At 38.1% G+C, this 18,603-nt stretch overlaps 2 protein-coding genes across 2 annotated transcripts; one reads left to right on the top strand and one right to left on the bottom strand.

Moving 5' to 3' along the window:
- Positions 1 to 1,133: 1,133 nt before the first annotated feature.
- On the bottom strand, positions 1,134 to 8,348 carry alkal1 (ALK and LTK ligand 1). Its single transcript, XM_068591135.1, has 4 exons — positions 8,081 to 8,348; positions 5,849 to 5,902; positions 3,917 to 4,000; positions 1,134 to 1,198 (listed from the first exon to the last, which is right to left on the bottom strand). Exons 1-4 carry the CDS (start codon positions 8,346 to 8,348, stop codon positions 1,134 to 1,136), a joined length of 471 nt encoding a protein of 156 aa, XP_068447236.1.
- Positions 8,349 to 11,661: 3,313 nt separating this feature from the next.
- zgc:153738 (uncharacterized protein LOC558115 homolog) lies at positions 11,662 to 17,836 on the top strand. The gene is made up of 19 exons (XM_068591157.1): positions 11,662 to 11,780; positions 12,525 to 12,852; positions 13,018 to 13,137; positions 13,291 to 13,473; positions 13,578 to 13,649; positions 13,982 to 14,187; positions 14,305 to 14,389; positions 14,473 to 14,583; positions 14,724 to 14,799; positions 15,295 to 15,401; positions 15,563 to 15,649; positions 15,748 to 15,809; positions 15,931 to 16,013; positions 16,320 to 16,427; positions 16,511 to 16,710; positions 16,906 to 16,992; positions 17,101 to 17,278; positions 17,359 to 17,597; positions 17,679 to 17,836. Exons 1-19 carry the CDS (start codon positions 11,770 to 11,772, stop codon positions 17,787 to 17,789), a joined length of 2,454 nt encoding a protein of 817 aa, XP_068447258.1. The 5' UTR covers positions 11,662 to 11,769; the 3' UTR covers positions 17,790 to 17,836.
- Positions 17,837 to 18,603: the final 767 nt, after the last annotated feature.

Below are 18,603 nucleotides of genomic sequence, written 5' to 3'. Positions count from 1 at the left end.
CTTTTCTTTTTTGTCCTCAAGTGTGCATCATGCTTTTTATAAAATTTTTGGTTTTAAAGCCACTGATAGAAATGTGTAATGTTTATAAAAATCAGAGGGAGTAGGACGAAAATAAAATACAATAAAATAAATAACATTGTGAGTAGCATTAAAAAACATGTAACTGTCGTGGAAAACAAATTTCTTGTTGAGATAATCAAATTGACCTGTTTTTTAACAATTGAACATTTGTCTATAAAGTACAAATGTATATGAAATGTAATATGTATTTAAATTCATGAAAATACATAAAGAAACTATCAATCATCAAAGGCATCGTTTTACTCTGACCACTTCACATCTAAACACTGACCCAACACCTGTTCATTACGCACAACTGTTTCACAAAGAGCTGGCATGACACAGTTAATAGAAATAGAGCTGAAATGGTTCATTAGTCAGTCGACAGAAAAAGTAATTAACAATTTAAAGAATCGATTAATCATTGCAAGTAATTCTTGAAGTGGAAAAAACGCTAAACATTCACAGATTACAGCTTCTCCATTGAAAATATTTTCAGTATAATCTGAATATTTTGGTGTTTTAGCTGTTGGTCAAATCAAACATGACATTTTAATATTTCTTGGGCTTTAGGAAATTGTGATTGTAAAATTTTAAAACGATCGTGAAATATTTCAGACAAAAAATAATCAACAGCTTAAAAAAAGTGTGTTACATTTGCAGATACACATCACTTGTTCACACATCATAATGTTTCAGATAAATAAATACATGAAATACAATTATTTCTGTCACTTACTTAGTGAGTGATGTGTGTGCAACTTCAGCAACTATTAATAGTGTTGAATTAATAAAGATAAAATACATAACAGGACCGTGTTTTAACACAAACAGTAAAGAAAAGTCTATATTTTAAAAGCATAGAAATGTTGCTGGCAGATGCACTACAGACATGTTTCAGAATCAGATTTCCTCCACATCTCGCTGAGAGAAATTTATATAAATATATATAATTAGTATATCTTAAGTCTTAATTAACCATGTTACTTTGCCACAGGGGATGTTGGTAACAAATCGGAGTGAACTGAACCCCACCCAAGAAGAACAAAAACGCTTTTACTCACATGCAATATCTACGATTGCATGCAGAGTGGACTCATTGCTAACCGTGTTAGCAATCTTGCACATCTTTTGTAATCTGAAAAAAAAGAAAGTGGAAAAAAAAATCCATGAATATGTTATTTTAACATCTTGTATTTCAAACGCCCACAATATGATTTGCCTTGTCTTGACAATTTAAAAAAGTTACAATTTTCCTAAAAACTGTACAGGCCATATATATATATATATATATATATATATATATATATATATATATATATATATATATATATATATATATATATATATATATGTATATATATATATATATATATATATATATATATATATATATATATATATACAATAAATATATCATACAGCGGACAAACACGGTGATATTTAAGATGTGAAATGAGGTTTATAGGATTTGTGTGCAATAATTACTTAAACAAAAGTAGGCAGGTGCATACATTTGGGCACCCCAACAGAAAAATTACATCAATATTTAGTTGATCCGCCTTTCGCAGAAATAACAGCCTCTAAACGCTTCCTATAGCTTCCAATGAGGGTCTGGACTCTGGTTGAAGGTATTTTTGACCATTCGTCTTTACAAAACATCTCCAGTTCAGTCAGGTTTGATGGTTTCCGAGCATGGACAGCCCGCTTTAAAACAGACCACAGGTTTTCAATGATATTCAGGTCTGGGGACTGAGATGGCCATTCCACAACGTTGTACTTGTTCCTCTGCATGAATACTTTGGTAGAATTTGAGCGGTGTTTAAGGTCGTTGTCTTGTTGAAGTATCCAGCCCCAGCGGAACTTCAACTTTGTCACTGATTCTTGAACATTGTTTGCAAGAATCTGCTGATACTGACTGGAATCCATGCAACCTTCAACTTTAACAAGATTGCCAGTACACAGCCCCACAGCATGATGGAACCACCACCAAATGTTACTGTGGGTATATAGCAAGTGTTTTTCTTGGAACGCTGTGTTCTTCTTCCGCCATGCATCCCGCCCCTTGTTATGTCCAAATAACTCAAGTTTAGTTTCATCAGTCCACAGCACCTTATTCCAAAATGAAGCTGGCTGTTTCAAATGTGCTTTAGCATACCTGAAGCGACTCTTTTTGTGGCATGGGCGCAGAAAAAAAGGCTTCTGCCACATTACTCTCCCATACAGCATCTCCTTGTGCAAAGTGCGCTGAATAGTTAAACGATGCACAGCAACACCATCTGCAGCAAGATCATGTTGTAGGTCTTTGGAGCTGGTCTCTGGGTTGAGTTTGACTGTTCTCACCATCCTTCGTCTCCGCTTATCTGAGATTTTTCTTGGCCTGCCACTACGGGCCTTAACTAGAACTGTGCCTGTGGTCTTCCATTTCCTCACTATGTTCCTCACAGTGGAAACTGACAGATGAAATCTCTGAGCTAGCTTTTTGTATCCTTCCCCTAAACCATGATGTTGAACAATCTTTGTTTTCAGGTCATTTGACAGTTGTTTTGAGGCTCCCATGTTGCCAGTCTTCAGAGAAGATGCAAAGAGAGCAACTTGCAACTGGCCACCTTAAATACCCTTTCTCATGATGGGCTTCACTTTTGTATGTAGGTCAACCGTCAATGAGCTTACCAAACAAATTTTGTGTTCCAATAATTAGTGCTAAAGGTATTCAAATCAATAAAACAATAAGGGTGCCCAAATTTTTGCACCTGCCTACTTTTGTTTAAGTAATTATTGCACACTTTCTGTAAATCCTATAAACTTCATTTCACTTCTTAAATATCATTGTGTTTGTCTGCTATATGATATATTTAATTGGAATTGCTGTTCCGAACAACCAATGATACATAAAGGAAAATCTTGAAAATGATCAGGGGTGCCCAAACTTTTTCATACCACTGTATATATATAATATTAAAATATTATTAAATCCTGATATAGTGGGGAAGTATGTCAGATACACTATTTTTAACTAAGCTCAGCAAACATACCAATAAGAAGAGCATAAAAAAGTAGAAGCTAAAACTTCCGCCTCAATAAAAAACAATCCAACCTGGCGTCTGGAAAGTGAAGCAAATGCAGTTTAATGCAAGTTTAAGCTTAAACTTTCATTCTTTCCAATAGCCAGCAGGGGGGAACTCTTCCTGTTGGGAAAATATGTCTAATTGTACAGAAGTATTTGAGGAAATGAGCCTACTTCTCACTTGATGTAATACTTCAGTAAACATGGTAAACAATGAGTTTATGGTCTTAATCGCTAGTTTCAAGCCTTCTTTAATACAGCATAATGTTCATTTAGTAAATGATGATCCCATTTAGAGTAAAATAGACCATGATGCAGGATATACGTTAGGTCGTGGCTAGGTTATAATAGACAGGTCACCATTAGGTGTGTTGTCTGGTCTGGGATTGGTCTATGTTTTAGTCTTAGAACTTTAACCCTTTCACAGTGCGTTTTCAGTTCATGAAAGTTAATTGCAACCTTTTCCGTTAACTAAAAGTGTCGTATTCAATGTTCGATTGTTCTAATCTCCATCCTCTACTGTCACTTCAGGTTGCAGCAAGAAAAGATGGCGATGACCAAAATGCTAAACCGAATGCGGAAGTCCACAAACCAATGGGCGACGTCACAGTGATAACATCCAGAGTATACACACTCTTCAACTCTGGCAGTTTGTGTTTTCACTTATAAAAGCTTGTTAAAAAAAATAAATCTGGGCCTTTAAAGCACAATACTTGATGATGAAGGATGGCACCACAGAGACTGAGCACATTATAAAAAGAGCAACATGAGAGGCAAAGACATACATACATGCTGGTCTTGAGCAATCCCTTGTGTTGTGATAAAGTCTATGAAAGTGTGTTCTGCACTCCGGCGAGAACTTGACTGGTCCTGCTTAATAGAAAAAGTCTCATCAGGCAAAATGATAAATATTTCAATTATTATTTCCTCTTCATCAACTTTTCTAGTACTGTTAAACTATCTAAATAAAATACAAGAAGATGATAGCTTTACAAAAAAGAGAAGGCATATGGAGCGTTAAACAACAATATTAGAAAGAACAAGATACTGTGAACGTGAAATGTCATACTGAGTGTGTATTGATACGACAATGAGGCATCGCAAACACAAACTCAGTTGTGTCTTGTCCCTCCAAACTCATAAATTCCAAAGTGAAATTTAATTTGCTAAAGTTTCCCTTAACATAAAGCTGGGGATAGACAACCTTTACTTACTAAAGGCCGGTTTCTTTTCTTTCCCGATTCTCTAAGATATTGGGAAAAAATCTGTATGGAAAGGTTGATGATCACAACGTTTAATCGACAAATTGGAAAGGTGTGGTATCAGAGAGATTGTTCTGAATTGGGTGAGACGCTATAAAGAAACGAGCAACAATTTATACACATAGGTGAGCAAAGATCCCACCCATGGATAATACTTGAGAGTCCCTCAGGGTTCATTATTTGACCCGGAATTGTTCGTTTTGTACATAAATTATATGCAAAGTGTCAAAAACACAGACGCTTTGATTTATCTGCAGACAATATTTTGAGAATTTGATGCAGCTTTTGGAAGTGATCACGATGGGAATAAGTATATTACAACTGTGGGTTGACATAAATTATTATTCAATTTCAACAAAACCATGCTTATGCTGTTTGGCGTTGGATGGTGTAGGATAAATATTAACGTACACGTTATCATAGACAATGTTACAATAAACAATCTTACCATAGAAATGGTATATGAAAATACATTTCTGGGTGTGATATTATACCACAAGATCTGTTGGAAACCTCATATAAGATATGCAAAGTACAAGTATTGCAGTTCTGGATCCTAAAGCATTGCAGCCTCTGTATTGTTCACTTGTATTACAGTATCTGTGTCAAGGTGTTGGGCAATGCATACGCACGCACATTGCATTCATTATGCATCATAAATAAGAGCCATACGGACAGTAAACAAAATATGATATCACAAAAACATAAACACATTTGTTTAAAGTCACAAGCTTTGAAGTTCTTGGATCTGGCAGAATTTAGGACAAATTATGTACAAAGCAAGAAATATAGTAGTTCCTTATAATTGCATCACAAACTAACTTATTGAGTCTAACTAACTTATTTATTATGGCATTGTTAAACAACCTTTTGTGTTTTATAAAAGTTAATACATATTTTATTATGCATTTATAAGCAGTTAACTATGCACTCATGAACACCTTTAGTCATAACACAAAACAATAGTAATGAGCATCCTATAAGTTAGGCCTTATTGCATATTGTGTATATAGTTGTACAAAGTGGAAGGGAGCAATACCAGAAAGGGTTAAGGAGTCAGGGTTCAACGGGGCAGAACAGAAGACTTGAGTCTTCACTTATAAATCACTTGGGAGAGTTTCTACAACAACATTTAAACTTCCAGATTTTCACACCAATAATGAAGTCTCACAGCTCCTGAGACAAATAATCAGCTTAACCTGGCACTGCTTTCAACTTAATTCTGTCGGCTTTAGACCATGTGCTGTTTCTCTGCACTACTGCCGGCTAAGCCAAGCAACCCTCCTCTGACCCATAGGAGTGCCAGTGTTCATGACGCCTCCAAGACTTAAGTATACTGTATGTTGGCTTACAGGAATGATTTTCTCAACGTTTGCGATGGGAATGTAACTTCTCTGGTCCAAAACAAAAAAAGGGATCTTTGCATTCTTGATGTTGTCTCTGATTGTGATTTTCTTACCTGTGAAATGCTGAATGAATTTGCCTTTCAAGTTTACATCTCTAGGAACAATTTCTGGAAAAGAAAAATCCCTGTTAGCTCGTCAATCAACTGTCATTTTTCAACAATTGAGAGATTGACAAAAGTTACACATTAGTCATGATAAGTATGATTATTATTGTCCTCCTGCAGGAAATGTGTCAATATGACCCTTTTAAGGTCAACAAGTGGGTTCACTCTTATTATTCATGATTAATGTGGATTAACATATGTCTAGCACGCACTGCATCTTATAATTTTGAACTACAGAAATCTAAATGAAATTGATTAATTGTGAATCATCATTCTCGATGGAGATTTTTTATTGTCAGTGGGGGCATTTCATAAAGTCTAGACGGGGTTATGGCGTCCATCTCCCCCATACTCAATGCCCATGCAAACAACTCACAGAGGTGTCTGATAACACACTGGCAACTCTAACAAGATAAAGAGATTATTGTTTGGGATTATAATGATCATCAGATTAAGTCCTCGCAAGTAGTTACTGGGCTCACGTTACATTAGCCCCCAGACCCAGGAACATATAACACTGTTTCTGCAGGACGATGAAAGACAGAACATTTAGCCAATTTGAAAGCCAGCAGAAGAAATGTTTTTTAAATACATAAAAATTCCTAACCAGACTATTCAAACACAACTATGTATTGTAATATTCTACAGTATGGACATGTAAAAGCAGACTGTGCCATCAAACCAAAACTGAAATGTGAAGAGTGAAAATGGCAGCCTGGATTACACAAAGCCAGCTAACATGATGTATACTGCACCAGTGTACTGTATTTCCCAAGCCTTCATAAAATATATGTCAACAAAACTAAAACAAAAGGCAATAGCTGCCAGTCTAAAGCTCATTTATTGTCCCATACATATGAAATTAGAAACAGAAAAAGCATCTTATGATTAACACGCAAAAACAACACACGTGTTTCTCATTCCTCCTCATTGTGTTCAAAACATCTATCCTCGCGTGACCATGAATCTTTTGGTAGTGTCACACGCACCATTTGCTAATATGCTGCTTTTAATAACCTCAAAGATAAATTCCATCAAATCACTGGTCTGAGAAAGGTACTTTTCCAATTACATAAGCTGGGGCCAACACTTTGAGCTTTGCGATGCCTGTGCAACATCACTAAAACATTATCTAACTGAGAGTGAAGGAAAAGCTCATCTAATGGTGCAGATAAATAACACCGTATGTTCACTCTGCTCTTAATAGACTCCCAATGGATATGCCACTGACGCACAACTGTACGCCAAAGCCTCATGCAACTTTGTCTGTGAGCTCAGATGATTGAAGAGGTTTGTATCAAAGACTTAATTAAATGGATTAATTCCATTCTGAGCATAATGCTTCATTTAACCAATAAAGACAAAAAGGCACCAAACCCATTTTCACTTGCCAGAGTCATCTAATATGTCCAACGACCATTTTTGAGAGGAGAAAGTAACAGGGTCTATTTTTTTAATCTAATATTTAGAGCTGAAGGTCTGTAACCTGGACTGGACTCTTTCTAAGCCTCCTCGTATGGACTTATCCCGTATGACTATCAAAAAAGAATGCCGTAAACTACATGAATGTGACTCAACAACATCCGTGCCCGTGTCTCTGCTCTGCTGGATGCGTCTTGCAGAGATGCTCTCGATTGGAGATGCTTTCTGAGACGTCACAGTGGCGGTCATCATTCATATTTAAGATTCCACAATGAATCACACTGAATGAATCATTCACAAGTTTGGCACATCGATGCTCCTCCTACATGAGCTCCTACTACCCATCATGTCTTCGTTCATCGATCAGTCGCAGTTTGAATGATGGAGCGATATAGCCAAAACACAGGGTGAAAAGGAGAAGAACACCATACATATCCCAGTTTCTGATAGAAGGTCTATGGCTATAGCCCCCTTTTCCATACACAGATGAAGTACACCTTCAATACATGCATTATATACAATTTAAACTGAGTTGGACGTTTCAGAGACAGACAGATCTACACGCTGTACCCAGTCTTTTAAGCATATTCTTGCTATTTATGGGAGGAAAACCTTTTTTCCCCTTCCATATGTCTTGAATTAAAATGCACAGACCAAGTTCCATAAGGCTCCACAGACCAGACTGATGACAGCTGTCTCCAACAGTAAAATGGGGATTATGTTTTCATCAGGACCTAAAAATAAATCTTATCAGCTTACCAATGAGTCTACTGTTATCCAGCCTAGGAACATAGAAAGGCTTTTCACGGGAGGAGAACTTCATGTCTTGGACTGAAGTGAAGAGTCCACTACAGCGCCTGGAGATGGGTTTGACCCGATGCTGGCTGTCTCTGACAACCTGTAAGATTAGATCCAACAGGGTTCTTCTTTCTTTCTGCTTGATGTCCTTGCTGTCCATACACTGGCCCGAAGTGATGAGCAGAAAGAAGATTGTCAACAGAATGTGCCATTTCCTCTCCACCTGCATGACTTCACTGTCTGAGAACATAAGCAAATACGTTTTTCTTTACACATGCTGTTGAGTCTATCTAATATGAACAGCCAAAAAGACAGCTGTACACTTTGCATCATGCTGAACCCCAATTGCTGCCATTTGAGATCCTTGACATTCCCAAAAAAAGACTCCAAAAAAAAAAAAAAAATCAGTCAGAGATAACATACATCTAAAAGTGGAATTAATAACCAGAATGCACTTGACGCAGCAGCTACATTTCCTGTGTAATACATGGGTAAAACAAATAGTCAATCTGACTTTAGACTTACTTTGGGAGTTAAATGTGCGTATGTCCTGGAGAGGGGACGCAGTTGTCTTCAGCAAATTCTTCCAGGCGTTGTGGTCCGGATAGAAGATAGAGAGAGTACAGCCGGCAGATTGTGCTCACCACCGTCTTTCTTGAAATAATGCGTCCCTATTTATACGAGGAGCCACCTTCTTGAAGGTAATACAATCGATTTTGTGTGGGTGGTTAAGCAATGTTGACATCTTTGGTGCAATTTTTTCCAGCGGCATTCGCTCACTTCGCCATGCGCCCCTCCTTTACGCACCAAAACATCATAGTTGGATTTTTACAAGACAATTCTGCTGCCAAAAAATATATCCCTTACAGGCAAAGTAATGGTGAAACATCTAAAAAAAATAGCCCAAGTGAAATTTCCATTGACAAAATATATTGATAAAGAGCGTGGCGCGGCAGCGCGCAGGAAAGTAGTTTTCCAAATGGACCAACTTGTTGAACGTTGGATGCAGAAGATAAGAATCTGTGGGCCTGTAAGCTTCTAGCTGACCTGTCAGCGTGTCGATGTTTTTGCTCAACGATGTCCAAGTCTTGTGACCGCCTAAGCGCTGCAGAGAATGCGCCTCCAGGAGCAGCCATCCGGCCGCTTTCCACCCTTCCTGAATAAAATCTATAATTGTGAAGGAACTTTTAAAAAGCACGAGATTTCAGGGCACATTTAAAAAGGCGTTTCAAGGGAGTTCAAAAAGTGAGTGTACTTCTGATTCAGAAAAGCAATCAAACAAGTTCAATGTACCCAAAATGAATACAATATTTAAATATATATTTAAGTACATTGGTTCATATTTTCATCTGTAATTTATTGTCGGAATGTGGAGGCTAAAGCTTCTTTTATTTCTGCTGAGAGGAAGTTTGGCACTGGCAGCTGGACTTTGCATGCAGCCTTTTATATTATACGGGTGGCGTTGGACGAAAAACTCATCTTGACGAAGAGATGTTATGTGTCTGTAAATCCAAAGGAAGAATGTCCCCTCACTTGTGATGCAAATTTAATAAATTGGGGAAATGGCCAACGGTGTAATTATCGTTACTATTTCTTCAGTAAATAATACATGTAGTGAACCAGTATACCTCCAATCCAGTCAAGCAATTACTCATCAGGTCTTCCTTGAGAAAAATGAAAGGCGTCCTCCCTCAGAAACGACTGAAAGCTCTTATAAGGATCTGGAGAAAGCAGTGCTTTACTCAGGTCGCTCTCCTGCCTGGTTTAGGGTGCAGGCATGTAATCAAAAGCTTCTATCATGACACTGGATCAATAATTCTTCCCCTCGTTTTACAGTTTGAAAAAGATGCACAAGTTCACGACCTCTCTTCGAGTTGCATTACAAATACTGCCAACAATTTAGCTATTGGACGCCTTTGAAAAACAAATAGTCCTTAATGAACTCAGAGGTAATCCGAAATGTTGAGCAGGTTCCAAAAACAATTCCGATTAAATGAGATTTACTTTCCAATGCACCAGTTTCACTGCCAGAGTTGAACAAGTGTGAATTGTTAGCTACACATGACTGACATCTTATGGCGGCGTATGGAACCGCTGTTAAAAAGACATGCAAATACTGAGGGGTGCATATTACAAAGGATACAATAATACATTATATTTATATTTGGAAACAAAAAGAATGAATGCAAATTTAGGTTATAATATGATTAACAATGTAGACCAGTTCTCTCTTTGGTCGCTTATATGACAAAGATGGAAAGGCCTTTCAAGGTGCCTTATCCAGTTTACTCTCTTCCACAAGATTATACAAGATGATTGTCTGTGTATTATTGCGTGTATTTCTGTGGTATCAGAGAAGTAAAGATGTTCTTGCATGCTTGGATGTGCTTTGTGTCCCGCTCGAAGCGACCATTAAGTCCATGCAGCCCAAACTCCATAATGACCAGAGGGCAGTGAAACCGGAAACTTTGAAAAAAAAATACAATTTCACGTCACACAAGGTTCCCACCTGAAACTGAAGATCTGCAATCCACTGTTGTTTTGGAACTGTGTCTTTCTTTTTCAACAACTTTATGTATATACTTTACAGAAAGTATATACATAAGTACAGAAAGTACTTTTAGAGAAATTTTGTAGTCCATGAAACCGAATCTCCAGGCTACGATGTGATTAAAAGCATGCCAACTTGTGTTATTTTGATGGCTGTAAATGCTGCCCTCATCCCCTTTCATTGGTGTGTGATGATGTGTAACATTTTGCCAAAGTGATCCGGAATACACGTTTGTATTCTTTACAATATAGCAGGAACTCGGCTTCTCATACCTTTTTTTTTTAGCCTGCTTTAAAGAACATGCACATTACGTTCTTAAACTTAGACACAAGTAAAAGAGTTTCACTTAAAATGTCCTTCAAGAGAACTACACTACATTTCAAAATTGATCACAATAACTGTATATTTTCTCTTAGAGAAACTACAGATCTTTTCCGTTCTGTCTTTAGCAGTACTTTCCGGTGTGATGGTTGGCTATAGAATCTGAAATGTGTTAATTTCTCATTTTACCAGAACTAGTACAAGCCTAATTATAGTGCAAAGGTAAGATGGATTACCGTTGAATTATTTCTTTACATAGTTTTTTTTTAAATCTATGAATGTAAATATAATTTGACAGCACTACTACAGCAAATCAAAAAAGTATATTCTCTGTGAAAGAAAACAACACAAAACTACTGAAATATTATTGATGCTTTTTAGCTAATTATAAAAGAGACCCTTCATTCTGTCATACATGTATTACCAGGGTCTGCTCTTTATTTTAAAGAGCCCTAAGACGCTCCTCTGAGATAAGACGCCCCTTAACAATACTGATATTGTTAATATTAGATCAGATCACACTTTGAAATTCGCCCACTGCATTCAAACATAAGTTTAAATTATAATGTTATTGATAGTCACGCTCTAAATGTGTTTTCCTTGAGCATACTTCTCGCACATATATTTGTTATATTGATGTATTATATTTGCCACTTCCGGACGGTTACTATGGAGACGGGTCGAGCGCCATGTCAACTTGTTGAAGCTGACTTCACGTTTCGTGGTTGAGCTCCACGCGCTGTAAATTGCGTGGATATTTGATCGGAAACCGGGAGACATGTCGCAAAAGTAAGCATATTTGATCAGAAACATGTCGTAAAGTTATGGGTATTTGATCAGAAACAGGGAGACATTGTCGCAAAGCGTCCCAGCTGCCTTCGCAGTTATTGCACCGTGAGATTCATGCAAACAGCCCGAGCGATGTGTGGGGAAACAAAGTTTCACTGTCATGCTGAGCATAAAACATAAAGGAAAATACATTTCATTTTGCATTAGTTATAACGCCCCACGTTACTTCGACGTGTGACGCAATGTAGCGTTTAGAAACCAACGCGTACAGTTTTGAAACTGCAATTTTGAATTGTCAAATGAGTTCAGCTTAAGTTCAGCATCCAACTACACGACGGTAAGCAATGCAGGTAAATAAAAAAAAATAAGCACTACTGTTATTTTAAAGTGTGTACTAGAGACACTGGTTCTCCTGCTGGCTTCATGTTTGTTTCTGTTTCATTGACTACTGAGCTCTGGCCATTGTTTTCTGGCCTCGTTTTTTCCTTTACCTTCCTCACTGTGTTACCCCTCCGCATTTGTAAGGTAGGACCTTTTATGAAACCAAGTTACAGATACCACAAAAGACACACAAAGGTACAATCTTACCATGCATATCTTCCATCTTGGAGTTGTTTCTCTCATGTTGGTATTTTCCCATGATGGCCTGCAACAATAAGACTTATTTATTTTTGACTATCACTCACCCACCATTGATAACTGTTTCCCTGGCCTCATCTCATCATATTGTTTCCACTATTTCAGGACTAACAACGAGCTGTGGGCAGATGCTCAGTTAGAGTTGAGCCGTCTGCTCACTGAGGAAATAACTGCTGAACCCCGTCGCCCAGAAAAGGACAGGGTAGTGTTCTTCCAGCGTCTGGCCATGCTTTTTGTGCGCTACATCCAAGTCTTCAGACAGCTTGAGACGGTCTATGACCAAGTGGTCCACCCTCAAAAGAGAAGAGTTATTCGGGCAATTCTTGAAGGTGTGATTGGGAGGGTGTTAGAGCTGAAGAATGAAATGGTGGAAAAAGAGTTTTCAGAGTACCACTACATGGATGATGTCCTTCACGATTTGAAGCTTACACCTGTGAGTTTCATTTTTGCCAGAGCAAGTTTTATGAAATTGTTTTTCTGAAATCACCTGAGCAAAATGATGTTGACTCGTTTACACAGCAGGCGTTGTCTTGATCTGTGATGACACCTCAATAATGATGATACTCAACAGCTTTTATTTTCTTTGTTGTCCCTCCAGGCAGACTTTGAGATCCCTATCCCTCGCTATTTCATCAGTGATCGCAGCGAAGAAATAAAAGAACGAAAAGCAATGCTGACAGAAATCCTTAAAATGGTAGAGCTCACTGAAAGCCCAGAAGTGAGTTCAAAAGAAGTTGTCTGTTCTTGATATTCTTGTTACAAAACATCAAGGAAATAGGCACACAAAAAACAAAACGATTGTTTTAATTCATTAATTGTTATATGTAATTAATCATGTAAAACAAATGTTTCAATTATTTTGTCCCTACAGCCTCTAACGACTAAGGACATGAGTCAAGAGGAGGCCATTAAGATCATTCAAGTGGTGGAGAGGGCCCGTCAAGGACGCCTGAGGGCCAAATTGAAGGAGGAAAGCAGAAAGATGAACAGGATACAGAAGATCAAGGACCCTGGAAAAGCTGCTATTGAGTCGGCCACAGTCTGCATTCAGAAGGTCATCTGTTACCAACATAACTCGACTCACTTCTTTCTCAGCCGCTGTCATTGGCTTATGTGTCGTCTTGCATGCTGGACAACGTGTGTGAATGTGATTTGCAGGTGTGGAGGGGCTACATAAACAGGAAGAGGGCCAAGATTGCTCGGGAAGAAGAAATTATTTTTCTGGGAATGGTGAGTGCCATCAATTTTGCTACTGGCCTTAAACTGTAAAAATAGATCCCCACTTTTTACTACTTCCAATCTAAAAGCTGAAAGATATATACTTTAAGACCTTTTGTGTTCCTAGTCTTAAACCTGCCATTTTCCCAATTTGCTTTTCTGTCAAAAAAGGAGCAACCACATCATGGTAACTGTAAATAATCACTGTATTACTCTTCAGTATAAAATAATACAGCACTCTGTCCTGGTTATTTTTTTTCGATGAAACCTTTGAATTTAGTTTCCTTGATTCTAGTTTCCTTTCGTTTTTATATATATAGTATGGTCTTTTTTTAATGTTATAGGCCGTGGATCCTAAATACCAGGTGCCATGCCCTGCAGTAATCAAGGCCCAGGCTAATGAAGCTTGCACACGGATTAAACGGGAGGAGCACAGCGCAGATTATTGGAAGTCTGTAGTGGCGGTCACAAACCAACTACGAGAAGTAGAGGGTCATGACATGAGCAAGTCCATGAAAGACCAACTCCGGCAGTGGTTCATTGAATGCCGGTCAGGTTTCACAGAGGGCTTGTTCTGAATTTTGATAATTAAGAGCATTTTCACGTTGAATAAATCAAACAGCTGTGTTCTCACCGTCTTCCTTTTCTGTTTGATTTTTTTAAATAGTGATGCAACAGGATTGTTTCCGGACTACCCAGACGACGAGGATGGAGGCTCAGCCCTCATTTTTGCTGAAAAGACCCCTACGCAGGTAAAATACACCGTCAAAAGTCAGAGGAATGATTTATTGCATATTTTTACTTGAGATTTATGTTTTGGTGATATATTTTTCAGTTATTGGAAGAAATTGCTGCAAAGGAAGAGGAGGAGGCCAACACCAAAACAAAAGGAAAGGCCGAGAAGAAGGACAAAGGAAAAAAAGACAAGAAAAAGGAAATTGAGGAAGTAAGTTGTATCAAATAGTTTATTGTTTATTGTTTGATATAGTATTCAGCAAATTCTGTCAATAAAAGAAATGTATCTTATGCAAACCAATCCTTGTCTACAAATTCAGTGACGCAATGTATCTTTATTCTGAACCTCAGGAAGAAGAAGCAGGATTGAAGATGCTACCTTCATCTTTTCTGTCAGACTTGGAAGTGGAAAGCAAAACCTTTGCTGGTATGTTTACATGAAAGAAGATCAAAATAATATGTTGGATGCCATTATAAAGTGTAGTCTCTCAATGTAATTAAAGTAATAACTTGTAACATCTTCACATGCTAAAAGTATGATTCCACATCCAGTTCAAAAATAGTAAAAAAAAAAAAAAAAAAGTATGTTTATGGTAAACATAAAATTTGAATGATTATGCAACATATCTTTAAGCTTTCCTTGTATTTTGGCAATCACTACCTCTCAGTCTAAAGTATCTGGGCGGCTCCTCCTGTCAGTATGTCCTATAGTGTCCTTAAACAAGACACTGAACCCCAAGTTGCTCCCGTTGCAGCTCCAGACCATTAATGTATGAAAGTGTGCATTTATGTATGAATAAGATGCAAATTGTAAAGCACTTTGTCCAGCAAGGTAGAGAGAAGCGGTATGAATGCAGTCTATAGTAATGTACTATTGTAACTCATTCACAGAAAGCCTGAACTGAATGTTTGTCATCTTCAGATTTTTGGAAAACCCGCAATGAGTCCAGAAACTTCAACCAAAGGCACGAGGTGGAGCTGATAAAGGAAGAAAATAGGAAAGTCATTGAGGCAGAGATTCGAGTACAGGTAATGCTGACTACGTGAAATAAAACATTTTAGATTTTAAACAACACGTGTTAGAAAACTAACAACAAAGCATTCAGTGCCCAGGTGACTGGTGTTTTAAACTGATGACAGCACAACATGTAGTTGATGTGACACTTCGTGGCCTGTTCTGCTTTCATCAGGTAGATCAGCAGATGAGGCAAGAGTTGGCTGAATGGAAGCTCGCTGTGGATAAAGACAGGGGTGGTAAAACCAAAGGAAATGCCAAGGTAATGATCGAGAGGAAAATCTACACTGTCTGTATGTCTGGGAGGTTGGGTCAGATGCTTTAGTTGAGTTGTGTCTTGATATTTATTTTTCTTTACAGAAAAAGAAAGGATCGAAGAGTGGGAAGAAGAAAAAAAAGGAAAAAGATTTGACATCTGATAGGTGAGGTCACACAGAGGAGGCACTTGTGACGTACATGGTTTTCATTAGATAATTAATTTGTATGAAGTCAATGAATTAGTAACAGTTGCTGGAGAAAACATAATTTGTTCACATCTGCTAGGACCCTTGAGTCTCTGTGTCAGGAGCTGGTGGAGCAGGGCTTGTTGAAACAAGCAAATAGTGTTCGGCTGCAGGATTACTTGGGTAAGATTTTGTATATTGTTTGTAGAAACTAGTCTCCTTTTGTCCTTAAAATCATAATTGTATATGAGATCTTAATCTGATTGCAATCACTGTGTAGACAAAGTGCAGAACTCTCACAATTGAGCATTTTGTAACAGTCAAGGTGACTGGAAACTGCATAGCAATGATGTGCTGCCCTCTGCTGGTTTGTGGTGGCCAAAACACTATAGATCACAATGAACAATGTCACATTTGCACAGTAATCCTAATGCTTCACTGTGCAGATTAATAACTATTGGACTAATAGTTGTTCCTCATTGTTGCTAGGCGACTATAACTACCTTGGGACCACGCTGAGGCAGAATGATATTGAGCCCATGCCATCATTGTCAGATGTGCGCCAGGTCCTATCTCTATATGCAATTTTACCATTGGGTATGAACATTACTTAATTGATATTGTAAATAAATGTAACTGAACGTATTGTTCCTAGATTGAATAGATGTGTGTTGTTGCAGGCTCTCAGGTGGTACATGAGAAGGCAACTCTGATAAAGACCATCCTGCTGGCAGGGCCTGCAGGTGTAGGCAAGAAGATGTTGGTCCATGCAATCTGCCAGGAGACAGGTGCCAACCTGTTTGACCTTTCTCCTCTGAACACGGCAGGAAAGTACCCGGGCAAGAGTGGTCTCGCCATGATGCTCCACATGGTGTTTAAGGTGAAACAGTCATTGCCATTTAAGTTCTAAGTAATGATGCCGATTAAGTTGTTTCAATGACTGCCGATAAAGTTATGATTCTTTCCTACTAAATTAAGGCATAAGTATAACCTAGCCTATACTGTACATGCAACGCTTATTCTCATCAGGGAATTTATGACAAAAGTACAGTTTTTCATTATCACCTTCACATAGGTTGCAAGATTACTTCAACCATCTGTCATATGGATTGAAGACGCGGAAAAAATGTTCTACAAGAAAGTTCCCAAAGAAGAAAAAGAGGTATTTATGGGCAGAATATAAGATGAACAGCATTTCTATGTTGTTTCAAACAGAGCACTTTTTTTTATATGCATGGTAATTTAAATCATCTGATCTGCGTTTGCACAGTTAGATCCCAAACGCCTGAAGAAAGACTTGCCCAAATCTCTCAAGTTGATCAAAGGGGAGGATCGTGTTCTGATAGTAGGAACCACTAAAGACCCGCTAAGTGCTGATATCAAGGCACTGTGTAAAATGTACAACAAAATCCTCCTCATCCCAAGACCTGACTACGGCTCAAGATACAGTAAGAATTGGCACTGTGGAGAACACTTTTAGTTTTGGTTGTTGTGAGGAAAAATGACCTTTGACTCTGTTTGCCTTCAGTCTTGTGGAAGCAACTGATCAGAAACCAGGGAGGTGACATAACCAGAGCACTGGACCTCAGCTCTCTCGCAAAGATTTCTGATGGCTACACACCAGGTCACCTGGTCCAGGTGGTCCAGACCATTGTCACCAAGCGTCGCATCCTTCAGCAGGCAAACAGACCACTGACTGCTGCCGAGTTCATTGCTCCATTAGCGAAGATTGACCCTGTGTACCAGGCAGAAGAAGAGGCTCTTAAAGTACAGTAGATATATCATATTATGTTTATATATATTGTAACTGTTTGTTTGCATATTCATTTAGTTTTTGTGTATCACCAGAACTGGTATGCAAAGACCCCCCTGGGAAAGAAGAGGATCAAAGCTGCAACAGAAAAGGAAGAAGGACAGGCATCAGCTAAAGACAAAAAATCAAAGAATAAGAAAAAATAAGTTGGTCATGTTTTTTATCGGAACTGAATGTATTCATATATATTAAAGCTTGGATGTGAATTGCCATCTGATGGCTGTCCGTTTTGTGTGTGTTTTTAATTGGTCCTTCCATTTCAGGATTTAGAAATAGTGAGCCATAAAAAAAATACTTACACTAGTGTCTGGTGTTAGAAACACAATGGTAAAAACTTCTTGTCCCCAGATTCCATGCTTCACAAAGGACTTTGTGCGATCTATAAGGAAGGACAAATTTTCTCCAAAGATAGAACACTATTCGTCACTCTATTTCTGCTGTTAGCGATAATCAAATCTCATAATTGTGTGTTTGTGTCAATGTTTGCTTTATTTTCACTATTGATCTTGCATTGCATACTTCTACTACATTGGATTGTGCCTGGAGTTGACTCTTGAATCGACTTGAAATATTTACCTCAATAACATCACCCATCATAGACGCGCATATGCAGCCAACCAAACTACAAGCTATTTGAATATGAACTGAAGTAAATTCAGCCTGGCTCGGGTGGACAGACTGTTATACTTAAGGCCACTCTGTGGTTAGACATACTAAGACTGTCAAGGGCATCTAATGTCGCTCTGCTCTATGGCTACCTGGCTCTCTGGCACATGGTTATATGGTTACATATAATACTACAATTGGAATGTGGCTTACAGAAATAACACAGAACTAACGTCACTGTGTTACACACAGCATCTGGGTCATCTAGTCTGGGCTCATGGTCAGATGTCAACTGTAGACTTGTTTGTGATCAAATGTATGTATTGAACATTTCTATATTCCTATACTATGACC

Source organism: Clinocottus analis, unplaced genomic scaffold, assembly GCF_023055335.1.
Source record: "Clinocottus analis isolate CAN_PGR_092001 unplaced genomic scaffold, fCliAna1.0.p SCAF_25, whole genome shotgun sequence".
NCBI lineage: Eukaryota > Metazoa > Chordata > Actinopteri > Perciformes > Cottidae > Clinocottus > Clinocottus analis.
Note: the sequence above shows the minus strand (reverse complement) of the source record. Positions and strands in the feature narration are given on the sequence as shown.

What these genes read in the sequence shown, in the direction of transcription:
- alkal1 (XM_068591135.1), bottom strand. Translation starts at nt 8,348, where the DNA reads ATGCAGGTGGAGAGGAAATGGCACATTCTGTTGACAATCTTCTTTCTG. An exon ending in ATTCATTCAGCATTTCACAG is followed by an intron (nt 4,001 to 5,848) that starts GTAAGAAAATCA and finishes TTTTCTATTAAG; the next exon opens with CAGGACCAGTCAAGTTCTCG. An exon ending in GGATTGCTCAAGACCAGCAT is followed by an intron (nt 1,199 to 3,916) that starts GTATGTATGTCT and finishes CTTTTTTTTCAG; the next exon opens with ATTACAAAAGATGTGCAAGA.
- zgc:153738 (XM_068591157.1), top strand. An exon ending in AGCTCACTGAAAGCCCAGAA is followed by an intron (nt 13,138 to 13,290) that starts GTGAGTTCAAAA and finishes TTGTCCCTACAG; the next exon opens with CCTCTAACGACTAAGGACAT. An exon ending in CCACAGTCTGCATTCAGAAG is followed by an intron (nt 13,474 to 13,577) that starts GTCATCTGTTAC and finishes TGTGATTTGCAG; the next exon opens with GTGTGGAGGGGCTACATAAA.